The 19419-nt window shown below is 38.0% G+C and overlaps 1 protein-coding gene across 1 annotated transcript in view; it reads right to left on the bottom strand.

Annotated features, from left to right (window-relative positions):
• PIP4K2A (phosphatidylinositol-5-phosphate 4-kinase type 2 alpha) overlaps positions 1-17742 on the bottom strand; it is an 85029-nt gene extending 67287 nt beyond the window's left edge. Inside the window, exon 1 of the mRNA XM_087916491.1 lies at positions 17089-17742. Coding sequence (XP_087772617.1) covers positions 17089-17229 — 141 coding nt within the window. The 5' untranslated portion in view covers positions 17230-17742. The remainder of the gene's footprint in view (positions 1-17088) is intronic.
• Positions 17743-19419: the final 1677 nt, after the last annotated feature.

Here is a 19419-nt window from a genome sequence, read left to right on the forward strand (position 1 = left end):
AGATACAAAATGACTTTAAATTTTAGTATCTCAAGAATGAAAGCACAAATGACAGATGTATTAGTAGAAAACTTTGGTATTAAAATAGTTCTATATTTTTTAATCCAAAATTAATTAAAAAAAGAAAAAAGAAATGTAGTAACATTTGAATGATTATAATTATTTGATGACAATATTTAAACTACCTGTCATTGTTATAAGCTATATGTTATAAAAGTGTAATTAATCCTTATGCTGAAGGAATTTCCACTGAATATGTTGACTTAAAGTTTTATTGGTTGCTCTATGGCTTCTTATTATTTTTATATATGACAAAAAAATGGAAAGATCTCAGACTTCTAATAGATCTTTCCATACTATTATACAAAAATTAATGTTCAGTCGTTTCAATTAGCAAATAAAACAACTAATATAGGACCCGACACATCATTTTAAAAAGAAGTAAGATTATTCCAATCTTAACAGAATAACAGGGCGGAAGGGACCTTGGAAGTCTTCTAATCCAAATCTTAGGCTAAACATTACAAATGGGAAAAAAGAATGATCCTTAAGAAAGATGATAACTACAAAATATTATATCTGCATAATTGATAAACTACACCACTGAGTTTCTTCATCTACAGCACTTAATCTGTGCAGTTGAAAAAGCCTCTTTTTTTGGATTTTATAACACATAATCTGCTATATTTTAAACGTTGGGTCCTAGAATAAATATTAAAACTACTATTAGTCTGATCAAGTAGTGTATTTTATATGCTTCTTAATGCTCAGCTTCTAAGATATTCTGGTATATATTAAAAAAAGCTATTTTTCTAAGTGGGAAAAGAAGTTGTTTTTCTACTTCACCTCATCTTTTATGAAGCAGTTGCATTCCCTTTTAGAAAGCAAGTTTATTTATCATGAAACTAGAATGTAAAATTAAATAAACAGACAATTTACATCTCATTTCTTTCTTTTATGAACTATAAGGTTTGTACACTACTTTTGCCATAATCAATCATAACATTTTCAACTCATTCCATTAAAGAATCCAGATGCCTGAAAATTCCTTTTTTATTCCAACTAAATATTCTTATTTTCCAAATGAATCAATTTCTGTAGAAAAAGAGAATTTAAATGTTCTAAGATAGTTTCCCATCTGCTGAGACTGCAATGTCTAATCTTGAAAAGCAACCATTTTATAGCCTATTGCATTTTCCCCCAATGATACTATCAACCATTTTATAGCCTATTGCATTTTCCCCCAATGATACTATCAATACAGATAATCCCCGAGTTACAACAGTTCTTTTACTGATCATTTAGTTACGCCACTGAAAAAAGTGACTTATGACCATTTTTCACATGTACAACCACCGCAGCATCCCTATGGTCATGTAATCAACATTCAGATGCTTGGCAACTGACTCATATTTATGACAGTTGCAGTGTCCCAGAGTCATGTAATCATCTTCTGCAAATCTTGCAATATGGGGAAGCCATATTCACTTAACAACTAACTTAAAAATTACAGTAATTTAACAACTGTGGCAAGAAAGGTAATTAAAACTTAGCAACAGAAATTTTGACCTCAACTGTGATTGTAAGTTGAGGACCACCTGTAGAAATTGTAGCAGGTTGTGGTAATATATTTTATTCTGCAAGTCCTTGTATAGCTTTGCATAGATCTAGGGACTAAAAAATGCCCCTGGTGGGGGGGCATTTCCGCCTGCTATGGGTGTTTTTGTCCTGTTATGACCTGCAAAGCTTAGGGGACCAAATATGTCGGTGAAAGGTCATAGTATATAGCTGAGCCATTCCCATGGGAATTTCCGCAGATGTATATTCTCATCCTGTTTATTCTCATCCTATATATCCTGTGGAAATAACATCCTGTTGAGGTCACTTGTTTTCTGTATATGCATTTTGTTCTCAATAAAAGCTGGTACCTGGGTCTACTCAGGGCTGGCAATTGCTCAGACGTTTCCCTGCGTCTCATTTCAATTGTCAGACCACCACAAGTGGTGACCCGACGTGATAGTTTGGAAGGCTATACGTTTCGGCGTGATAGCTTGAAAGCTATCGTTTCCGCATCCTATACTCATCGTCGCGGACGTCGACTGGGCCCTCATCTTCTTCGCTGGACGGAGACAGATTCTTTTCGTGAGTATGGGAGGAGGTCTCTCGAAAGCTCAGACAAAGCATTTCAGGGAATTGAGAGAGATCACTGGGAATAGGTTTAAGTTTGGAGTTCATAGTAGAGGACATGCAGTAGGAAAGAAAGAAATTGAGGACTTATTACAGTATGTTTGGAAACATATTCCGTGTTATCCAGAGGGAGGTAGTATTAAAGTAGAGTCCTGGAAAAAGATAGGGAAATTTTTGCACGAGGAGCCTCGTGCCCCTTCTTCAATTTTGTTAACCTGGAGGGTGGTTATGGATGCATTAGCTACTCATGAACAACCGCTCCTAGCACCCCCTGAAGAAGGTTTGCCGCCTTACCATGCGGTACGTTTATTGCCACCGACAGCACCTCCAGATAAATCCAGAGGACTGTCAGGCACTGAAAATACTTTGTCAGAAGATAAGAGTTTGCCTTTAAGAGTTCAAGTAGATGCAGTTACTGCAGCTATTCAAGAAGCAACAGATAGAGGGGAATTATCAGGAGATGATTTGGTAGAATTTGGAGTGGAGATTCAACTTAATCCAGTAGAAATTGGTATAGATGCTGCTTTAAATCCACAGAGAGTATGGAAGCCTCTGCCTCTCAGTGTTTTAAAGGAAATTAAGCAAGCAGTGAAAGAATACGGTGTTAGATCGCCATTTGCTCAGGCATTGCTAGAAGCAGTTGGTTATGGAAATAAAATGATTCCAGCTGACTGGAAAGCTCTGTTAAATGTGATTCTAACTCCAGCTCAATATTTGGTGTTAGATCAGAAATGGAGACAGCTGGCAGTTCAAAGGGGAACAGCAAATGTTACTCCAGATCAGCTTTATGGAGCTGGTAATTACACGACAGTGGATCAACAGAGAGATAGAATGCCTGAGGAGGGGTTCGTTCTTCTCCCACAGTTAATTTTCCAAGCCGTGGGGGCTCTCCCTGACGGCGAAGGTGGTGAGAAGACCTTTACTAACATCAAACAAGGGAACAATGAACCCTATGAAAATTTCATTAGTAGATTGAAAGTGGCTATTGAAAGGCAAATTGACAATCAATTTGCCCGGAATGAATTGCTTTTGAAGTTAGCGGTAGATCAGGCTAATGTAGATCGCAAAAAGATCCTTAATCCACTTATTGCGAGTGGAAAGCGAGAGATCACAGATTTGATAAACGCATGTAGAAAGGTGGGGAGTCAGACTTTTAACATGGAAACTTTAGCTCTGGCTCTGCAGGCAGGAAATGCTAAAAAAGAAACTTTTTTCAATTGTGGGAAGCCTGGACATTTTAAAGCACAATGTTGGGCTCCTGGAGGGGGTCAAAGTCAGCAAAAAAAGAGATTACTGGGACAGGGTGTGACCTAAATCAGTAATCAGTATATCAGATGCTCCTACAGTCTTTACTGATGGAGGGAAAGTTTTTGGTGCTTGTGTTTGGAAAGATAAATCTGGAATTTGGCATACAAAAGTGACATCAGAGCAGAAGTCTGCCCAGCAGGCAGAACTTGCTGCTGTAGTTTTGGCTTTTCAAAATTTTCAAAATCAGGATTTTAATCTAATAGTGGATTCTTTGTATGTATATAATTTGTTACCCTTTGTAGCAGGTTCTTATTTGTCTCCTGGAATATCACCTAATATTCTACGTTTGCTTTTGTTGTTGCAAGGATGTTTGGAGCAGCGTGTGAATGTGTGTTTTGTTGCCCATATTCGTAGCCATAGTAATTTACCTGGAATTTTATCACAAGGCAATGCCAAAGCTGACAGTGCTGTAACTTCAGTTCTCACTGTCCAGCCATGGGACAGCCATAGTTATTTTCATCAAAATGCTAAAGCGTTAGCACATCAATTCAAGCTTACTGCTGCAGAAGCTGCTGCCATAATTCAACAATGTCTAACTTGTTCAAAACAGGGCATGGCTATTCCTATGGGAGTCAACCCCAGGGGGTTGAAACCTTCAATGATTTGGCAAAAGGATGTTACTCAGTATCCATCATTTGCACCTTGGAAGTATATACATGTGACTGTGGATACTTATTCAGGATTCCTAATGGCTACTCCTCAAAGAGGTGAAGCGGTTAAACATGTCATCAATCATTGCATTAAGACATTTTCAGTTGCTGGTACGCCTCAAACTTTAAAAACAGACAATGGTGCAGCTTATCGGAGCACAGTCTTTGATCAGTTTTGCAAACAGTGGTCCGTGGAACATAAATTTGGGATTCCATACAATTCCACAGGACAGGCTATTGTGGAGCGTTATAATGGCACGCTCAAGAACATGTTAGCTAAATTAAATAAAAAAGGAGGGAAGCTCCTGGGGCTTCCGGCAATTCAAGATCAGTTAAATCTAGCCTTGTATACTTTAAATTTTTTGAATTTGTCTGGTAACCCCTCTGCGAGTGCGGCCAGCAGGCATTTTTCTTTTCCTTCTACAGATGCAGCGAGGCCTCGAGTGTTGGTGCGCTTCCTTCCGGATCCGGCATGGGTTCCCGCTGAGCTGATTACGTGGGGACGTGGTTATGCAGCAGTAGAACATCTTGGTCAAATTCGTTGGGTTCCTGGACGATGTATTAGGCCTGATCATTCACAGGCGTCTTCGCAGGTGCCAGTGAGGGAGGTTCCTGATTCTCAGGATGGCGTTTCCGTGGTTCCTGATTCTCTTGATGCCGGCAATCCAGGCGCGGCGCTGTGAAGGCTGGGAAAAGATGACTGCTTATCTGAGGTTATCAACTTGTATACAGCAGGTTCCTCTGGGGAATCGGACTAAATTGATCTGCAAACAGCGGCATCCTTTGATTTTTCCAGCATATTGGTCCTGGCATAAGGGTCAAGACATTCTTTATTCGGGACCTGATAAGGATATTATATCTTCAGCCTGTGCTACAACTCTGATCCTGTTTAATGTTTCTGTTTCAGACTATGGACAGTATTGGTGTCAATTGGAGTTGCCTAAGTTACCTTATACAGACTCTCATTACCACCTTTGGGGGTGGCTATGAATTATCGGGATCTGCATATTTTAAATAATTTCACTGTTGCTATGTTTAATAATACTGTTAAGAGCATTAAGATGTTAAATGAAGAAGTGTCTGAAATTCGCCAAATTACTTTACAAAATCGTTATGCTTTAGACATAATATTAGCTGCCAAAGGAGGAGTTTGTGCCTTAATTCATTCACATTGTTGTATTTTTATACATAATTATGAGCCTAACATTACAAGAACTGTTCATGATATGGAAGACCGCATAGCTGAACACGAAGCAGGAAAAGATGGCCTTGATAAGTCACCTTGGGCTTTGCTATGGGATTGGCTTCCTGACAGCTCATGGTTACGTTCATTGCTTCAATTAGTTGTGACAATTGTTATTATACTTATTATGTTATGTTGCTGTATTCAATGTATTCCTAATCTATTTCAAATATGTACCTCAGTTTTTCAGCGTATGACGAGACAAAGTCGCGAGGAACTGTGTATTATGCCACTAAAACACCCCTATCTTTGAATAAATAAAAAAGGAGGGAATGTGGTATTATATTTTATTCTGCAAGTCCTTGTATAGCTTTGCATAGATCTAGGGACTAAAAATGCCCCTGGTGGGGGCATTTCCGCCTGCTATGGGTGTTTTTGTCCTGTTAGGACCTGCAAAGCTTAGAGGACCAAATATGTCGGTGAAAGGTCATAGTATATAGCTGAGCCATTCCCATGGGAATTTCCGCAGATGTATATTCTCATCCTGTTTATTCTCATCCTATATATCCTGTGGAAATAACATCCTGTTGAGGTCACTTGTTTTCTGTATATGCATTTTGTTCTCAATAAAAGCTGGTACCTGGGTCTACTCAGGGCTGGCAATTGCTCAGACGTTTCCCTGCGTCTCCCATTTTTCAATTGTCAGACCACCACAGCAGGTAAACAAACAAGCTCTAAATTTCATCTTCAAGTGAGGTGAACATCACTTGCATCGTTGCCAGATAGTCACAGAGTAGGAAACAAAGCTATGTGGTTATCAAACAGATCAAACAGATAACCAGAGTTGGAAGGGACCTTGTAGGTCATCTAGTCCAACCCCCCACCCAAGAGGGAGACCCTACACCATTTCTGACAAATGGCAGTTCAATCTCTTCTTGAAAGTCTCAAGTAATGGCACTCCCACAACTTCCAAGGGCAAACTGTTCCATTAGTTGATTGTTCTCACTGTCAGAAAGTTTCTCCTTATTTCCAAGTTAAATCTCTCCTTGTTATATTGCATTAAGATAGTCTCTATGTGCTGGAACATTGTTGAGGGAGAAAAAGGCAAAATGGAAGTGATGATAATAAGGAAAGCCCATGCTTTTAAAAAATGGACAGCCTTAATTGGAAGCTGCTTTCAGACACAAATCAGTTTGCCTTGACCTGAAATACCACTGCGTGTAAAGAACTATGGGAGAATTTTTCCATATCTATTGGTGATAAATCAGTTTCAGAACAGATGGTTATTATAAAAGATCACCAAATGACGTTTCTTATCCTTAAAAATAAATTCAGTCATAACAAGACTATGCTAATTACACTACCCATGAAAATTTCCCATGAGAAGTTATTATTCAGAATCTCTCTATACCTAATATTTCATACTCCCCATTTCATTAAACATAACCCAAATTAAAATATGAAGGCCTTGTCACTAAAAGTGTTTAAACTAAAATAGTTAACATTTCAGGAACAACTAGTAAACATTTCTTGCTTTGATGTTTATTATTACCCCAGAGAACAGATTAAGTGTTCCATTGAGTGCTGTCATAGTAGCATGAAAGCATGAAGACACAAATGCTGTTTATTTAATTGTTGGAAACTCTTTAGGGTGCCTAACTAAAAATGCCAAATTCCTGTATTTCGCTTCAGTGCCTATTCTTTCCATTAAGTTTTGAGGTGGACTTGAATTCTCTTGCCCCTGAATAACAGCTTGTGCCTAAATAATTTCACTACTACTAAAAGCTCAAGATGGGCAATGGATGACAAATAAAGGCTCCATTTACTATATTTCTTCAAGCTATCCCAAAATGCAAATTTAATGTTCAGTATCCATCTTATTGGAAATGGAATTGAGAGAGCAGCTCTCAATCCACTCATTAAAAAAAAAGTACATCAAAATTGATTTCAATTAAAAACCAGCTTCAGTATACTTCTAGAAACACAGAAATACAAAGTATATGAAGTTGAGGATACACACAGAACTTTAAAAGATAAGGAAGCTAGAGGAATTTCCTGAATTAACAGTTACTTGATTTCCATGCCAAATCATAACGGACAATCATAATGGAGAAAGTACAATGTATTTATGCAAAAGAAACAATGTTTGCTCAACTTTAACATGATGTGTTTATCAGGTTACTCTGCTCCCTGACAAGACAAACTTTTACCATACAGCTGTTATAGCTAACTACTTTGAGTTAATGCAGAATAAATTTAAAACATATGAAATCAAATAAGGTATACTGTATGATAAATCCAGACAGTAACTAATAAAAAAGTGATAAACAAGGAGGCTGATATTAGAAAATGACCATTTTAGTCACTCAAAGTGTGGCCTGCTAATCCAGCTGGAACAAGTTTAAACCCATTGACTTCTGATGGCAATTATAACAGAGCAGAACATAGAAATGTCCACAGTGGTTTATGTGGAAATATTTGCTGGTAAGAATTATTTATTCTTGCACTAGGTCAAGTCCCCACATCTAGTAAAAAATAGATGCAGTAATGAATTAATCTGCCTGAGTAGTACCACTTGCATAACATATTTGAACAAAATGGATATCCATCGAACTTTATCAAAAAGGGCCTGACCACTTAATCCACTTTAGTACAATCAATGTATGAAAAAGATAACACCAGCCTACATCAAAAACATTTCAGAAATAGCCAATAGACTATTACACAGCACCACAACACACAAACCAACCAAAGTCCTCAAAATATCTTAAGTAAATCAAGACTCGGATAGCCTAAGAAGAAAAAACAGGAGGCATCTACAACATGCAGTCTAAGAACTATAATAAACATTAACAGCCCAATGCTGGGAAAAATTGAGGGCAAAAGAAGAAAGGGATGACAAGAGAATGAGGTTGCTTGATGGAGTCACTGAAGCAGTAGGCGTGAGCTTAAATGGATTCCAGAGGATAGCAGAGGACAGGAAGGCCTGGAGGAACCTTGTCCATGGGGTCGCGATGAGTCGGACACGACTTTGCAACTAACAACAACAAAGGACAAACAAGGAAAAGATTGTATAATGCATCCATGAACATCAAACTAACAATTAATCCCACAAGAAAAGATTCAGCCATTGCTTCAACTGGGAAACTGAATATCCTATACCAAGCTAGATTTAAAAAAACAACCAAAGAATTATTGGAGGCTTGGCATTCAGACTAATCAGTCATCAACAAGACACATAGAGATAAAGTAAATTTATACACCATTCAAAAGAGACAAAACAAAACAAAACACGAACAACCTAAAAAGGAAACAAAAAGTCCAGAACACCCTGCACTCAGATACGCAGGAATTAACACCAGGAAACAATTAAGCGAACAGAAATAATATCCCAATCAAGGAACTATCGAAAGGAGTATCAAACCACCACCAATGCTGTATATAAGCAGAAAGCAAACCCTATACTGTGCTGGCATCGTGCTAATCCCATCCATCAAGGAATTCCAGCTGGCAGGATCCAGAAGAGGAGCCTTTTCAGCCATGGCTCCTGTCCTTTGGACATCATACTCTCTAAGGTGAGATCGCCCTCAACTCTCCTGATCTTCTGTAAAGGTCTAAAGATCAGGTTTTGCCAGTTGACCTGGAGCCCCAACAGAGAGGGGGGAGATAACTCTGGAGATTATTATCAGACTAATGGAGGAGGCCTGTGTTCTTTGTGTTCCCTTCTTCCCTTCCATATTTTAATGATAAATGGTTTATTGCACAGCCAGTCAGATGTTCAGACTGGATTTGGCATTTTTATCCACTTATTGAGCCCTTCCCAAGGACCTGGGATAGGAAGATGAGGATTTGATAGTAGAGGTATCGTCACCAGGTATAAGCTGTTCCAAACAAAGCTACTTTTTGCAATTGACTGATAGTGAATTTGTCAATGCTGATGTTCAAATGTTTGTGGGATGCATCCAAGGTATCTATGACTATTGGTACTACCTTTGCTTTTTTTTTGCCACAGTTGTCCTATTTCTATTTGCCAGTTTTTTTATTTTGTTATCTTTTCTAGTTCTTTCTCTTCTGTTGTCTCCAGGTACTGCTATGACACTACCCAGACTGGTTTTTGTTTTTTTGCTTTTCTTAGCAACAATTGTTAACTCTGGGGTGTTAGCAATAGAACTTAGACATAGCAATAGCACGTAGATTTATATATTGCTTTATAGTGTTTTGCAGCCCTCTCTAAGCAGTCAGCACATCACCCCCAACAACCTGGTTCCTCATTTTACCAAGTTCAGAAGGATGGAAGGCTGAATCAACCTTGAGCTGGTCAGAATCAAACTCCTGGCAGCAAGCAGTGAGTTAGCTGCAATACTGCATTCTAACCACAGCGCCACCCACGGCTCCTTCTTATGTTGTATGTTATGTGGTGTTATGTGGCAGGTACCTATCTGTCCCAGAGCACTTTAGCTTCTTAATCTTAATTTTCTATTACTTTTTCTATTTTATGGTCTGACCAGTTCTTGATTGCAGGCAGATGATATTTCTTCCAAATCTTCCAATGCACCATTGTTGCTACTTTGTCATGCTGTTGTTTACAGTCAGTCTGTGAAATTTTCTTGCAGCAGCTAACCATGTGGTTCACTATTTCTTCAGCTTCTTTGCAGAGGCAACAGATGCTGTCTGTTGCTGTTTTCTCAACTCTGGCTTTGTATGTGTTCTTAAGAATTGGTCTTATGCAGCCAGAATTAGCTCATGTCTCTTTTTCAACTTTCCTGCTCTTAGGCATTGCCAGGTCTTTGTTATTATTTATTTTCCCCACTATTTTTAAAATGTATTGGCCACATAGTGTTTTGTCTTCCATGCCTATAATTTGTTGTTCATTTGGTCTTTTTTGCAGTTTGGCCTCTCCAATACTCAATAAACTTTCCTGGTATACTAGCTTTATCACATCTTCTTCACTATCCAGATATTTTTCAAATGTCCTTTTTTCTTCTTCGGTACAGTCTAACTTGCAACATAATACCCACATATTTTCTTTGTTAAGTAGAGTGGGTCAACATTGCTGTACAAATTAAGGGCATAATTGTCATTATTTTTCTGGTCTTCCTATCTGCATTTTTCAATTCTATTTGGCCAGTCCACTATTGTTTATCAATTAAAAATTTAATAAAATAAAATAAAATACATAAAAAATAAAAAAATCTAATTATGATTGTCTTAAACAATTTAAGATACATCACTGTGATACATGTCCATTAAGTTTCCAGACCTTAATTTTTCCTGCAAGTTTTTATACATACAGGGGATACAAAATTCTGCAAAGAAAGCTTTTATATTTCCTTCACAATTCTCTTTAATATTTTATGATTTAAAATTTGAAAATGGCATTTTTGTAGCTCAGTTCTGCCCTATTTTAAGATGCAGAACAGATAGTTCTCAACTTACAACCACAATTGAATGTCAAATTTCCTTGCTGAGAGATATTTGCTCAGTGAGTTTTGCTCCATTTTATGATCTTTCTTGTCAGTTATTAAGTGAACCACTGCAGTTGTTAAGTTAGTAACATGATTGTTAAATGAAACTGGCTTCCCCATTGATACTTTGATTGTCAGAAGGCTGCAAAAAGTTGTCACATGGCCCTGAAATACTGCAAATGTCATAAATAAGGTCAGTTGCCAAGCAGTTGAATTTTGATCATGTGACTATGGGGAAGCCGCAACGGTCGTTAAGTGTGAAAAACGGTCATAGGTCACTTTTTTCAAAGCTGTTGTAACTTCGAACAGTCATTAAACAACTGTTAAGTCAAGGGATATCTGTACGTGATTTATTTATATTGGTTTCCAAAGGAAAGTGTCTATGGAAATTCTCAGTCATCTGGGTCATACCTGTCCCAAAGGTGCTTTTTTCAAGTGGCACTGGACTTTCTGATTTTCTTTGAAGATGTTATGTATCTCATCCAAGAAGTTCAGTCAGAGCTGAAGAAGCTTCTTGAATACAAAGTGAAATATCTTCAAAGAAAAACCAGAAAGTCCAGTTGCCTCTTGAAAAAGTACCTTTGGGTTTCCAAAGGAAATGCATCAATGTGTTAAGCAACATTTGCAACAATGACTAAGTAATTAGAATTCAGTACATTCCAAATTTAATCTGTAAGAATGACCAACCTAATACTCTATTTTGATATGCTTACGGGTGTATTGAAGTTATATTTGCTTTCTGAATTATGATTGTTCCTATAAACTATTAGGATGAAATGGATGCTCTTCTCAAATAAGCTTGGCGTTAAAAACAAAGGGAGAAAAATTACCTCACTTAAGTACTTGAAGAGGCTTTTAATTTATCCTATACAACACAGACGAAGGTGTTGGATGATTTTGCTACCATCCATTCTAGACATCCTTTTCTTTTGTAGGTCAATTCAAAAATCAATACATTTATGCTTCAGGAATAAGATTTATTGTTATAACATTACAGAATGGTTGACAGTTCTTGAAGTATCTTACAAAGAAGAATGAGTCTGGTTTGTACAAAAGAATCAGGATTTAGAAATATTTCATTCAAATATAAGTCATGGCTGATGGAAGACATCTCAATGAACAAGCATATACAACCACCACTATGAATAATGAAAACCTAGTGAGTTGACTGGTCCTTCAAAGGTTTCTGGAAAAGCAAAGAAAAAAAAAGAACAGAAGATTGCTCACAAGTGCTGTGAATAGCAGCAGTCTCCCATGGGTTTGAGCACCAAGGGACAACTTTGTTCTCAGTAGCAGTTGAGTCTTTATAAGGCACTAAGCCAGCAGAATTCACTTTCTAACAACATTCAGAAATATTCAATTTAACCATTTTATTGCTATTAGAGACCTTCAAAACAGTGAGTTTAATTTTATATCTGGTGAGTTTTACCTTAAATCTTTGGATTTCACAAATTTTAAACAGAGACTTAAGAATTTAAAATAAATAATATATAACTGACAGAACGCGCACACACGTGCTCACATTCACACACACACAAGAATTTTGGTATAAGGAAGTTTTAAACGGAGCTGCAAACTTTGAAAATAATAATAATTAAATAATATATTTATAGGAAATCTGAAATGGAAGTAAACTCACATTAGAAACTGCAGCTTGATGAAAATGGAAAAGGACACTAGAGGGAACTAAAGGACCAAACAGAAATGGCTAAGCTAAAACTTTTGGCTGTAAATGACTAATGGCTATAACTTTTTGTTATCTTGAACTTTTTGAAAGATAGCCTTAAATATTAATAATTAATATCTCAAAAGGGATACAAATTTCAATGAATAAATGTTTAGAAGATAAAAACAAATTTAAGAAAATATTTATTTGATATAGACATTACAACGTTTTTAGGTATGAAGGACAAAAATTAAAATTACCAAAATAGGAATACAATAAACAAATCTAGAAAAGATGTTTTATTGTTATATTAAATAAGAGTGAAAATGTATGTCAGGAACAAACAATCAGAGCTGCTTGTAAATAATTGAAGTAAAAAATTTATTGACTTCTATGTTACAAGAATTTTCCTAGACTGCTTGCCTTCCCCTGGGAATGATGAAATAATGGCTTCATGGAGCTTGGGGGAAGTCAAGCTTTATGCCTTTTGCGGCAGTGCAAGGACTCTAAGCTAGGTCTCACTCCTTCCAGCTCATTTTTTATTTCCCAACAGTATGCTAACTTATTATAATTATAATGAAGTTGGAAACAATTTATTTATTATCTTTGTTATTCTACTTTTTTCATTTTTCTGTACCTTCTGAACTTTTCTTTTTATAAACTAATTTATTATTATTTATAAACTAGTTTTTATTTTGTTTATTAATATCAGCCCAAAGAAACCAAAAAGAATATGAGTAGTTACTTTAGAGTAGTTTCTTTATTCATATCCACCTACAGGTAGAAATCTTCCCCGACTAAAGAATTTACCTGTATAAACTATTTGATATACTCTGCAGACCACTTGAGGGGAGGAATGGCAGTTAGGAACTGTCATATGATGTGATAATTTTCTAGACAAGTAGAGCAATCTAATAAAGTATGTACATAAAAAGCTAATCTGCATTTTAAAACCTCAAAGACATTTAAACAGTCATTGAATGAGTCAGTATTAATTACTTTAGGATACTGTGTGTTTATTTATGTTAGTCCAGCGGCTATTGTAGATTTTGTAATTGTAATTGTATACTGGACTGTATTATGTAACTTTATCTCAAGTCGTGGTGAGTAGATATTGAAGACGCAGGAAATCAGCAGAAAATGTAACGTTATTTTTTAAGTAACTAATTCACTTGCTTTTTTTAGCCAACACCCACGATCAATATTCAGTTTTCAATCACTGATATAATAAAGTATTTTCCATTTTCAATACTTTAGGGAAATTCAGACACATACTGTTATGGAGGGGGAAATCCCAAATATTTCACATTCGCTTTTTCATTAGTTTATTTGAAATGAGATGCAAATAATTTGACAGAGATGAAACACTTAGGACAACACAAAATAACTGATGATTAGGATGGGCATTCCAGCATAAGAAAATATGAAGTGATGAATAGGATTGAAAATTTTACAATATATTTGTACTGCCTGAGCTATTGGTGGCAGAGCAAAGAATAGAATTCAGGATTGTACAAAGCAATATTAAAAAAGGGTAATAGACTGAACAAAAAAGAGAATAACACTGTTATAACCTTTGCATAACTCTAATCAAATATGCAAGAAGTTTAGGCTTTGGCTCCTATCAATTCTAGTTGGTGGCAAGGTTTACAGCAGCTGTTGTCTGAAAATGTAGAATTGTTGAGAAAATTATTTGCCAAATGAATATACTACTTTGAACAGATAAGTTTAACTGAAGGTAAAATGAAAATTTAACTCTTCACAACTCTTTTTCTCATTAAAGATAATTATTTATAGTGAAACCAGAAAAATATATCTTTCAAAGGTTTACCTTTTAGTTTTATTGTTACAATTCAACATATACTAAATATGTTCTAAAATTGTTTTCTGAGTTATGAGTTGAGTTTCCTTTCACTTATTTAATTTCAAAACTGAAGACGATGTATAAATATATATTTTCCCAGATGTACTATGATTCTCAGTACTGTATTAACTTTCTGGAAACCTCTCAATTTTTTTTAATTAATTCATATCCTATAGCATGATAATCTACTGTAACAACTTCTTGTAATGTTCTTGTAGAATATTATTGTTACCACATTATAAGCAACTTATGACTTTACTGTTATAGACTTCTTTTTATATAATCAATTATCAGAAGCCACCTTCCAGATCTGCTCTCTTCTCTTGAAAATATAACAAATATAGACTTAATGGAAAGTTTTCATGCAGAATGAAAACTTTTCATGAAAAAAAGTTGTTAGAATTTTCAGCAAAGCATAGTACAAACTAATATTCATGTAACTTTGAGGGAAAATAAAACTCATAAAAATAACATTTATGCAATGAAAGGTTAATTGTTATCCTATTTGTTATTTCTCTAAATCCTCCATCTGTATTTCAAGAAGAAAGTAAGAAAATGTCTACTTTAGAATCAGAAACTGAATTAGCTAACTTCCTCAAACCTTCATATTCATGTGTGGTATGAGCAAATATGTGCACATATACTCATCTTTGCTCAAGGCAGATTATCCATTGTATTTTATGTACAGCATTGTCAGATTAGTCGCAAAACCACTAGTTGGCTATCAGTTTAGCTTACAACAGTGTTTCTTAACATTGGCCTTTGAGGTCTGGACAAGTCAGACATATTGGATGGGCAATTCTGGGAGTTGGGGTCCACATCTTTTGAAAGGGCCAAGGTTGAGAAACTGTGGCCTAGATAAGTTTGTGAAGTCAAACTATATGTGATGTGAAAGTTATTTTACTCAAGTTAAGGAAGCTTTATGTTTCGAACAGCACTTTTGTATGAAAGTTAATCATGCCTGAGCATTCTCGATATAAGCATTCAGTGAATTTAGCTGTACTCATATTTACAGCAGGGCATGGGACCAGCTTTCCAGGAAAAAGAAGACTACGAATTAACTATGAATTTAGAATCATTATGCAAATCCAAATATAGCTTCTGCTGAAAGATATGGCAGCTGATATATATGGACATACAACATTATGCAATGAAGCAAATTCTCATTATATTAAAGTCACACAATACTATTTATTTGGGGGGGAAGCATATGACTTGTGCTTTATTAACTATTGCTTTAAGCAGGTTTTTTCTCTTTTAATCCTTGTGCTGAATTTAAAAAAAAGTAAATTTCAAAAGTTCATAACAGGCCGCCATAATCTTTAGAACCAATCTTTCCTCCCACTCTGAACAAAACCCTGCATATTTGGTCTATGTGCATACGCGTGCGCACATGCACACACACACACACACAGTTGCAGTATTACTTCCCCATACCAGGTGAATATAATTCTCATACAATTACAATGAGACACTTTCTTCACTTCCTATACCATTGGCATTCTCTCATTTCTAACAGCTTGGATCACAAATTTTATCTTTATCAAAATCATGTTACCTTCAATAGTATTTTTCTTCTCTCAAGCTATATTATACATTTCTTTTCTCCCTGATCTGACTAGCATAATACTGCATACTTAAATGAACTGTTATTCCCAACTGAGAAACAGGACACTGCAGTATTCCAAAGCAGCACACTGCCATCACCTTCTCTACTATAGCTACCCTACCTTTATCACAGATATTGCTTACTGCTCTGCTTTCTACTACATGGTCCACTGAATGTACTGGGGATTAAATGAAAAAAGTTTTCCAATTCATTTGCACTGTTTTATTGACTGATTTTCAACAATACTATGGAAAATACATCAAAATGTGGAGGTAATAAAACCATTAGCCAAGTAGACATTCAATTATGATGCTGTCTATCACAAATCACAACAAATATACATACAGTGACATGTGCTCTGGGTTTGCACCCCAGTGTTTTCTGGGTGAAGATGACACAGGAAATAAAAATAGTTATTTGTCCAACCAAGCTAATGTCTGTCTAGCATTATGAACAGTCATCTTTGGGTGCTTACATGCAAACACTAAAGGAAATATTCTAGCAGCTGATATTTAGCCCTTGCTTGAAGCAGAATTACTTATCTTACGCATTGAAGGCTTTGCAAAGATGCAGCCACACATAGGAACAGAAAAACAATGGGAAACTGCACACCCACAGCTGTTGACATCCCAAAGGAAACATAGCACTGCATTAGTGGATCCAAAGGTTATCTATCCTGCCTGCAAATGAGCATCTCTTTCCCGGAATGAAATTCTGTATCCTCTTTCAACCAACTATACCAATCCAGTTATGGAGCACCGCTACTTCTGAATTCCTGCAGCTTAGTCTAAATCCGAGGTGTGAAAGAGCAAGATGGCCCTGCAAGATCGGGGGGAGGGAGTTGCAGTCACAGGGCAGCAGCAAATTGATTAGAAGCTGAGAGCTACATCAATCCCCATCACACCTTTCTTATGCCAGAAGGGAAATTGAGGCAGGCGACAACACACCTGTAAAATCGAAGGGAATCCTTCTCCCTATATGACGCTCTCCACAGGCGCGGTACTATAGTTCCCATCCTGCTCAGCCGCCAGCTAGCCGGGGCTGATGGACTGTCTGCAGCCCGTTGCGCCAGGGGAGCGTTGGGCTGGAGGGGAAACTACAACCAGGAGAGTCTTTCCCGCCCCCCGGAGTCGTCTGCGCGGCAGCGGCGTCTTACCGAATGGTTCACTCCCCACATGAGGACGCTAAGCAGCGGATCGCTGGCCCGGAAGAGCTTGACTTTCTGGGCCACGAAGTGCTTCTTCTTGGTCTTGGTCTTACTCGCCATAACGGACACGATATTACCCGGGGCCGCCATGGGAGCCGCCGAGGAGCAACCCAGGAGGAAGAGGAAAAAAGGACGGCGAGGGTCAGTGCCCCGGAGCCGCCAAAGGGCAGGGGAGGGAAAGGAAGAGACGGCGGGAAAGGAGGGGCCAATAAAACCAGGCAGCCCTGCTGGCTGGCTGGCTGGTTCTCGGGCAGCACGTCGGGCGCTAGCGCGGCTGCGGCAGGAGCGAAGCGGCGGGTTAGTCCCTGGCACGGCTTCTGCTACTGCTGCAGCTGCTGCCCCCGCAGGGCGATACCAAGAGCATCCTAGCCCGGACGCTCGCTCTGTTCGCTGGAAGGGCCTGCGTTCTCTCCTCCCCTCGCAGGCCCCGCCTTCCAGCCTTTGGCGGGGAGGGGGGAGGGGGCGCGCCGTCGTACCTTCCCTCTGCCTCTCCCGGCCTTCTCTGTATCTGAGCGCCCCGCCTCCCTCCCTCAAGAAGACGCATCGCTCTCAGAGCGGAGTTGTAAGGCTGGAGTCTGCCGACACGCGCGTCTCCTCCATGGGAGCATGCGCAGCGGTTCAGGGCGTGCGCGGCAGGAAAAGTGAAGTCTTCGCGGCGTTCTATGCCCGACGTTGACTCTTGCTTTCCCTTTCCTCTTTGGGGAGGCAGGGCAGTGGATGAGTGACGGCTTCCATCATCCCAGCCAACAGTGAAGAAGACATTTATCTTTTTTTTTTTCTAGACAGATAGTCAAATAAACAATGGATTAAGGCTGCAATCCTAAATCCAATTCTTAGGAAGAAATATTATAAGAAATACTATAGGCTGCAGATAATACTGCTAAAGCATAATAATTTGAAATTAAGGTGCACTGTGAAGCCAACAATTATGGTTCATACAGTAATCTATACTTTATAATAGGGTTTATCAACTTTGACAACTTGTGGAGGCTTCCAACTCCCAGAAGTTTCCATCCAATAGGCTATCCCCCAATGCACAATGGGTGAGCCCCCTTTACTTGCCCAGCTCCTGCCCACTTAACAGTTGAAAGCATGTACAGGAACTATGTATTGCTTCTACAAAGCACTGTCCTGCTCAAATAATAAATGTGGCTTTTACTTAACTGCATTAACAATTGTCACTGCAGGCTATTGGTGTCTCCCATTTTAGCACGGTATCGCATTACTAAAGTATTTTTATTGAATTCCTCTGCTTAATCCATAGCAGTGCTATTTTGCTGTTCTGAATGTTCCCTGATATTATTATGACATGTTACAGCAGGCGTGCCAAACTGATGGCCCATGGGCCTGGTGCATCATGTGCAGGCCATGACCGCCTGAGCTCCATGAATGGGGAAATTGTTGTGAAACTTCACCGGACAGCAATGTGACATGGCGAGCTTGACATCCATGTATTACAGCATAGGTGCTTTTTACTAGCACCCTATTCAGGTCTGATCCAAGTTAAACTAGTGGTCCTAGTATTAAGAACCTGTCAACCACACATACACGAATATACTATATGACATTGTCTAACAGACAGGAAGCAGCCGGTGAAGTTAGGTGGAATCACAACAAATACCTGTACAATTAGCACAGGGCCCCCCCAAGGCTGTGTGCTATCTTCACTTCTCTTCTCCCTATATACCAATGACTACATCTCAAACAATCCATCTGTTAAAATACTGAAGTTTGCTGATGACACAACAGTGATTGGTCTCATTCGAGACAACAATGAATCCGCATATAGACAGGAGGTTATACAACTTGCCTTGTGGTATAACCGGAACAATCTGGAAATGAACACACTCAAAACCATAGAAATGGTGGTAGGCTTTAGAAGAAACCTTCCCATACTACCACCTCCTACAATACTAGACAACACAGTATCAACAGTAGAGACCTTCAAATTTCTAGGTTCTACTATAGCACATGACCTAAAATGGATAGCTAACATCAAAAACACCATCAAAAAAGCACAACAAAGAATGTTCTTTCTGTGCCAACTCAGAAAGCTCAAACTGCCCAAGGAGCTGCTGATACAGTTCTACAGAGGAATTATTGAGTCTGTCATCTGCACCTCTAGAACTGTCTGGTTTGGTTCTGCAACCCAACAGAACAGACACAGACTTCAGAGGATAATTTGGACTGCAGAAAAAACAATTACTACCCACCTGCCTTCAATTGAGGTCCTGTATACTGCACGAGTCAAAAAGAAGGCTGTGAAAATATTTACAGACC

This window comes from Pseudonaja textilis, chromosome Z (assembly GCF_049901715.1).
Source record: "Pseudonaja textilis isolate UNSWEBS1 chromosome Z, rPseTex1.2, whole genome shotgun sequence".
NCBI lineage: Eukaryota > Metazoa > Chordata > Lepidosauria > Squamata > Elapidae > Pseudonaja > Pseudonaja textilis.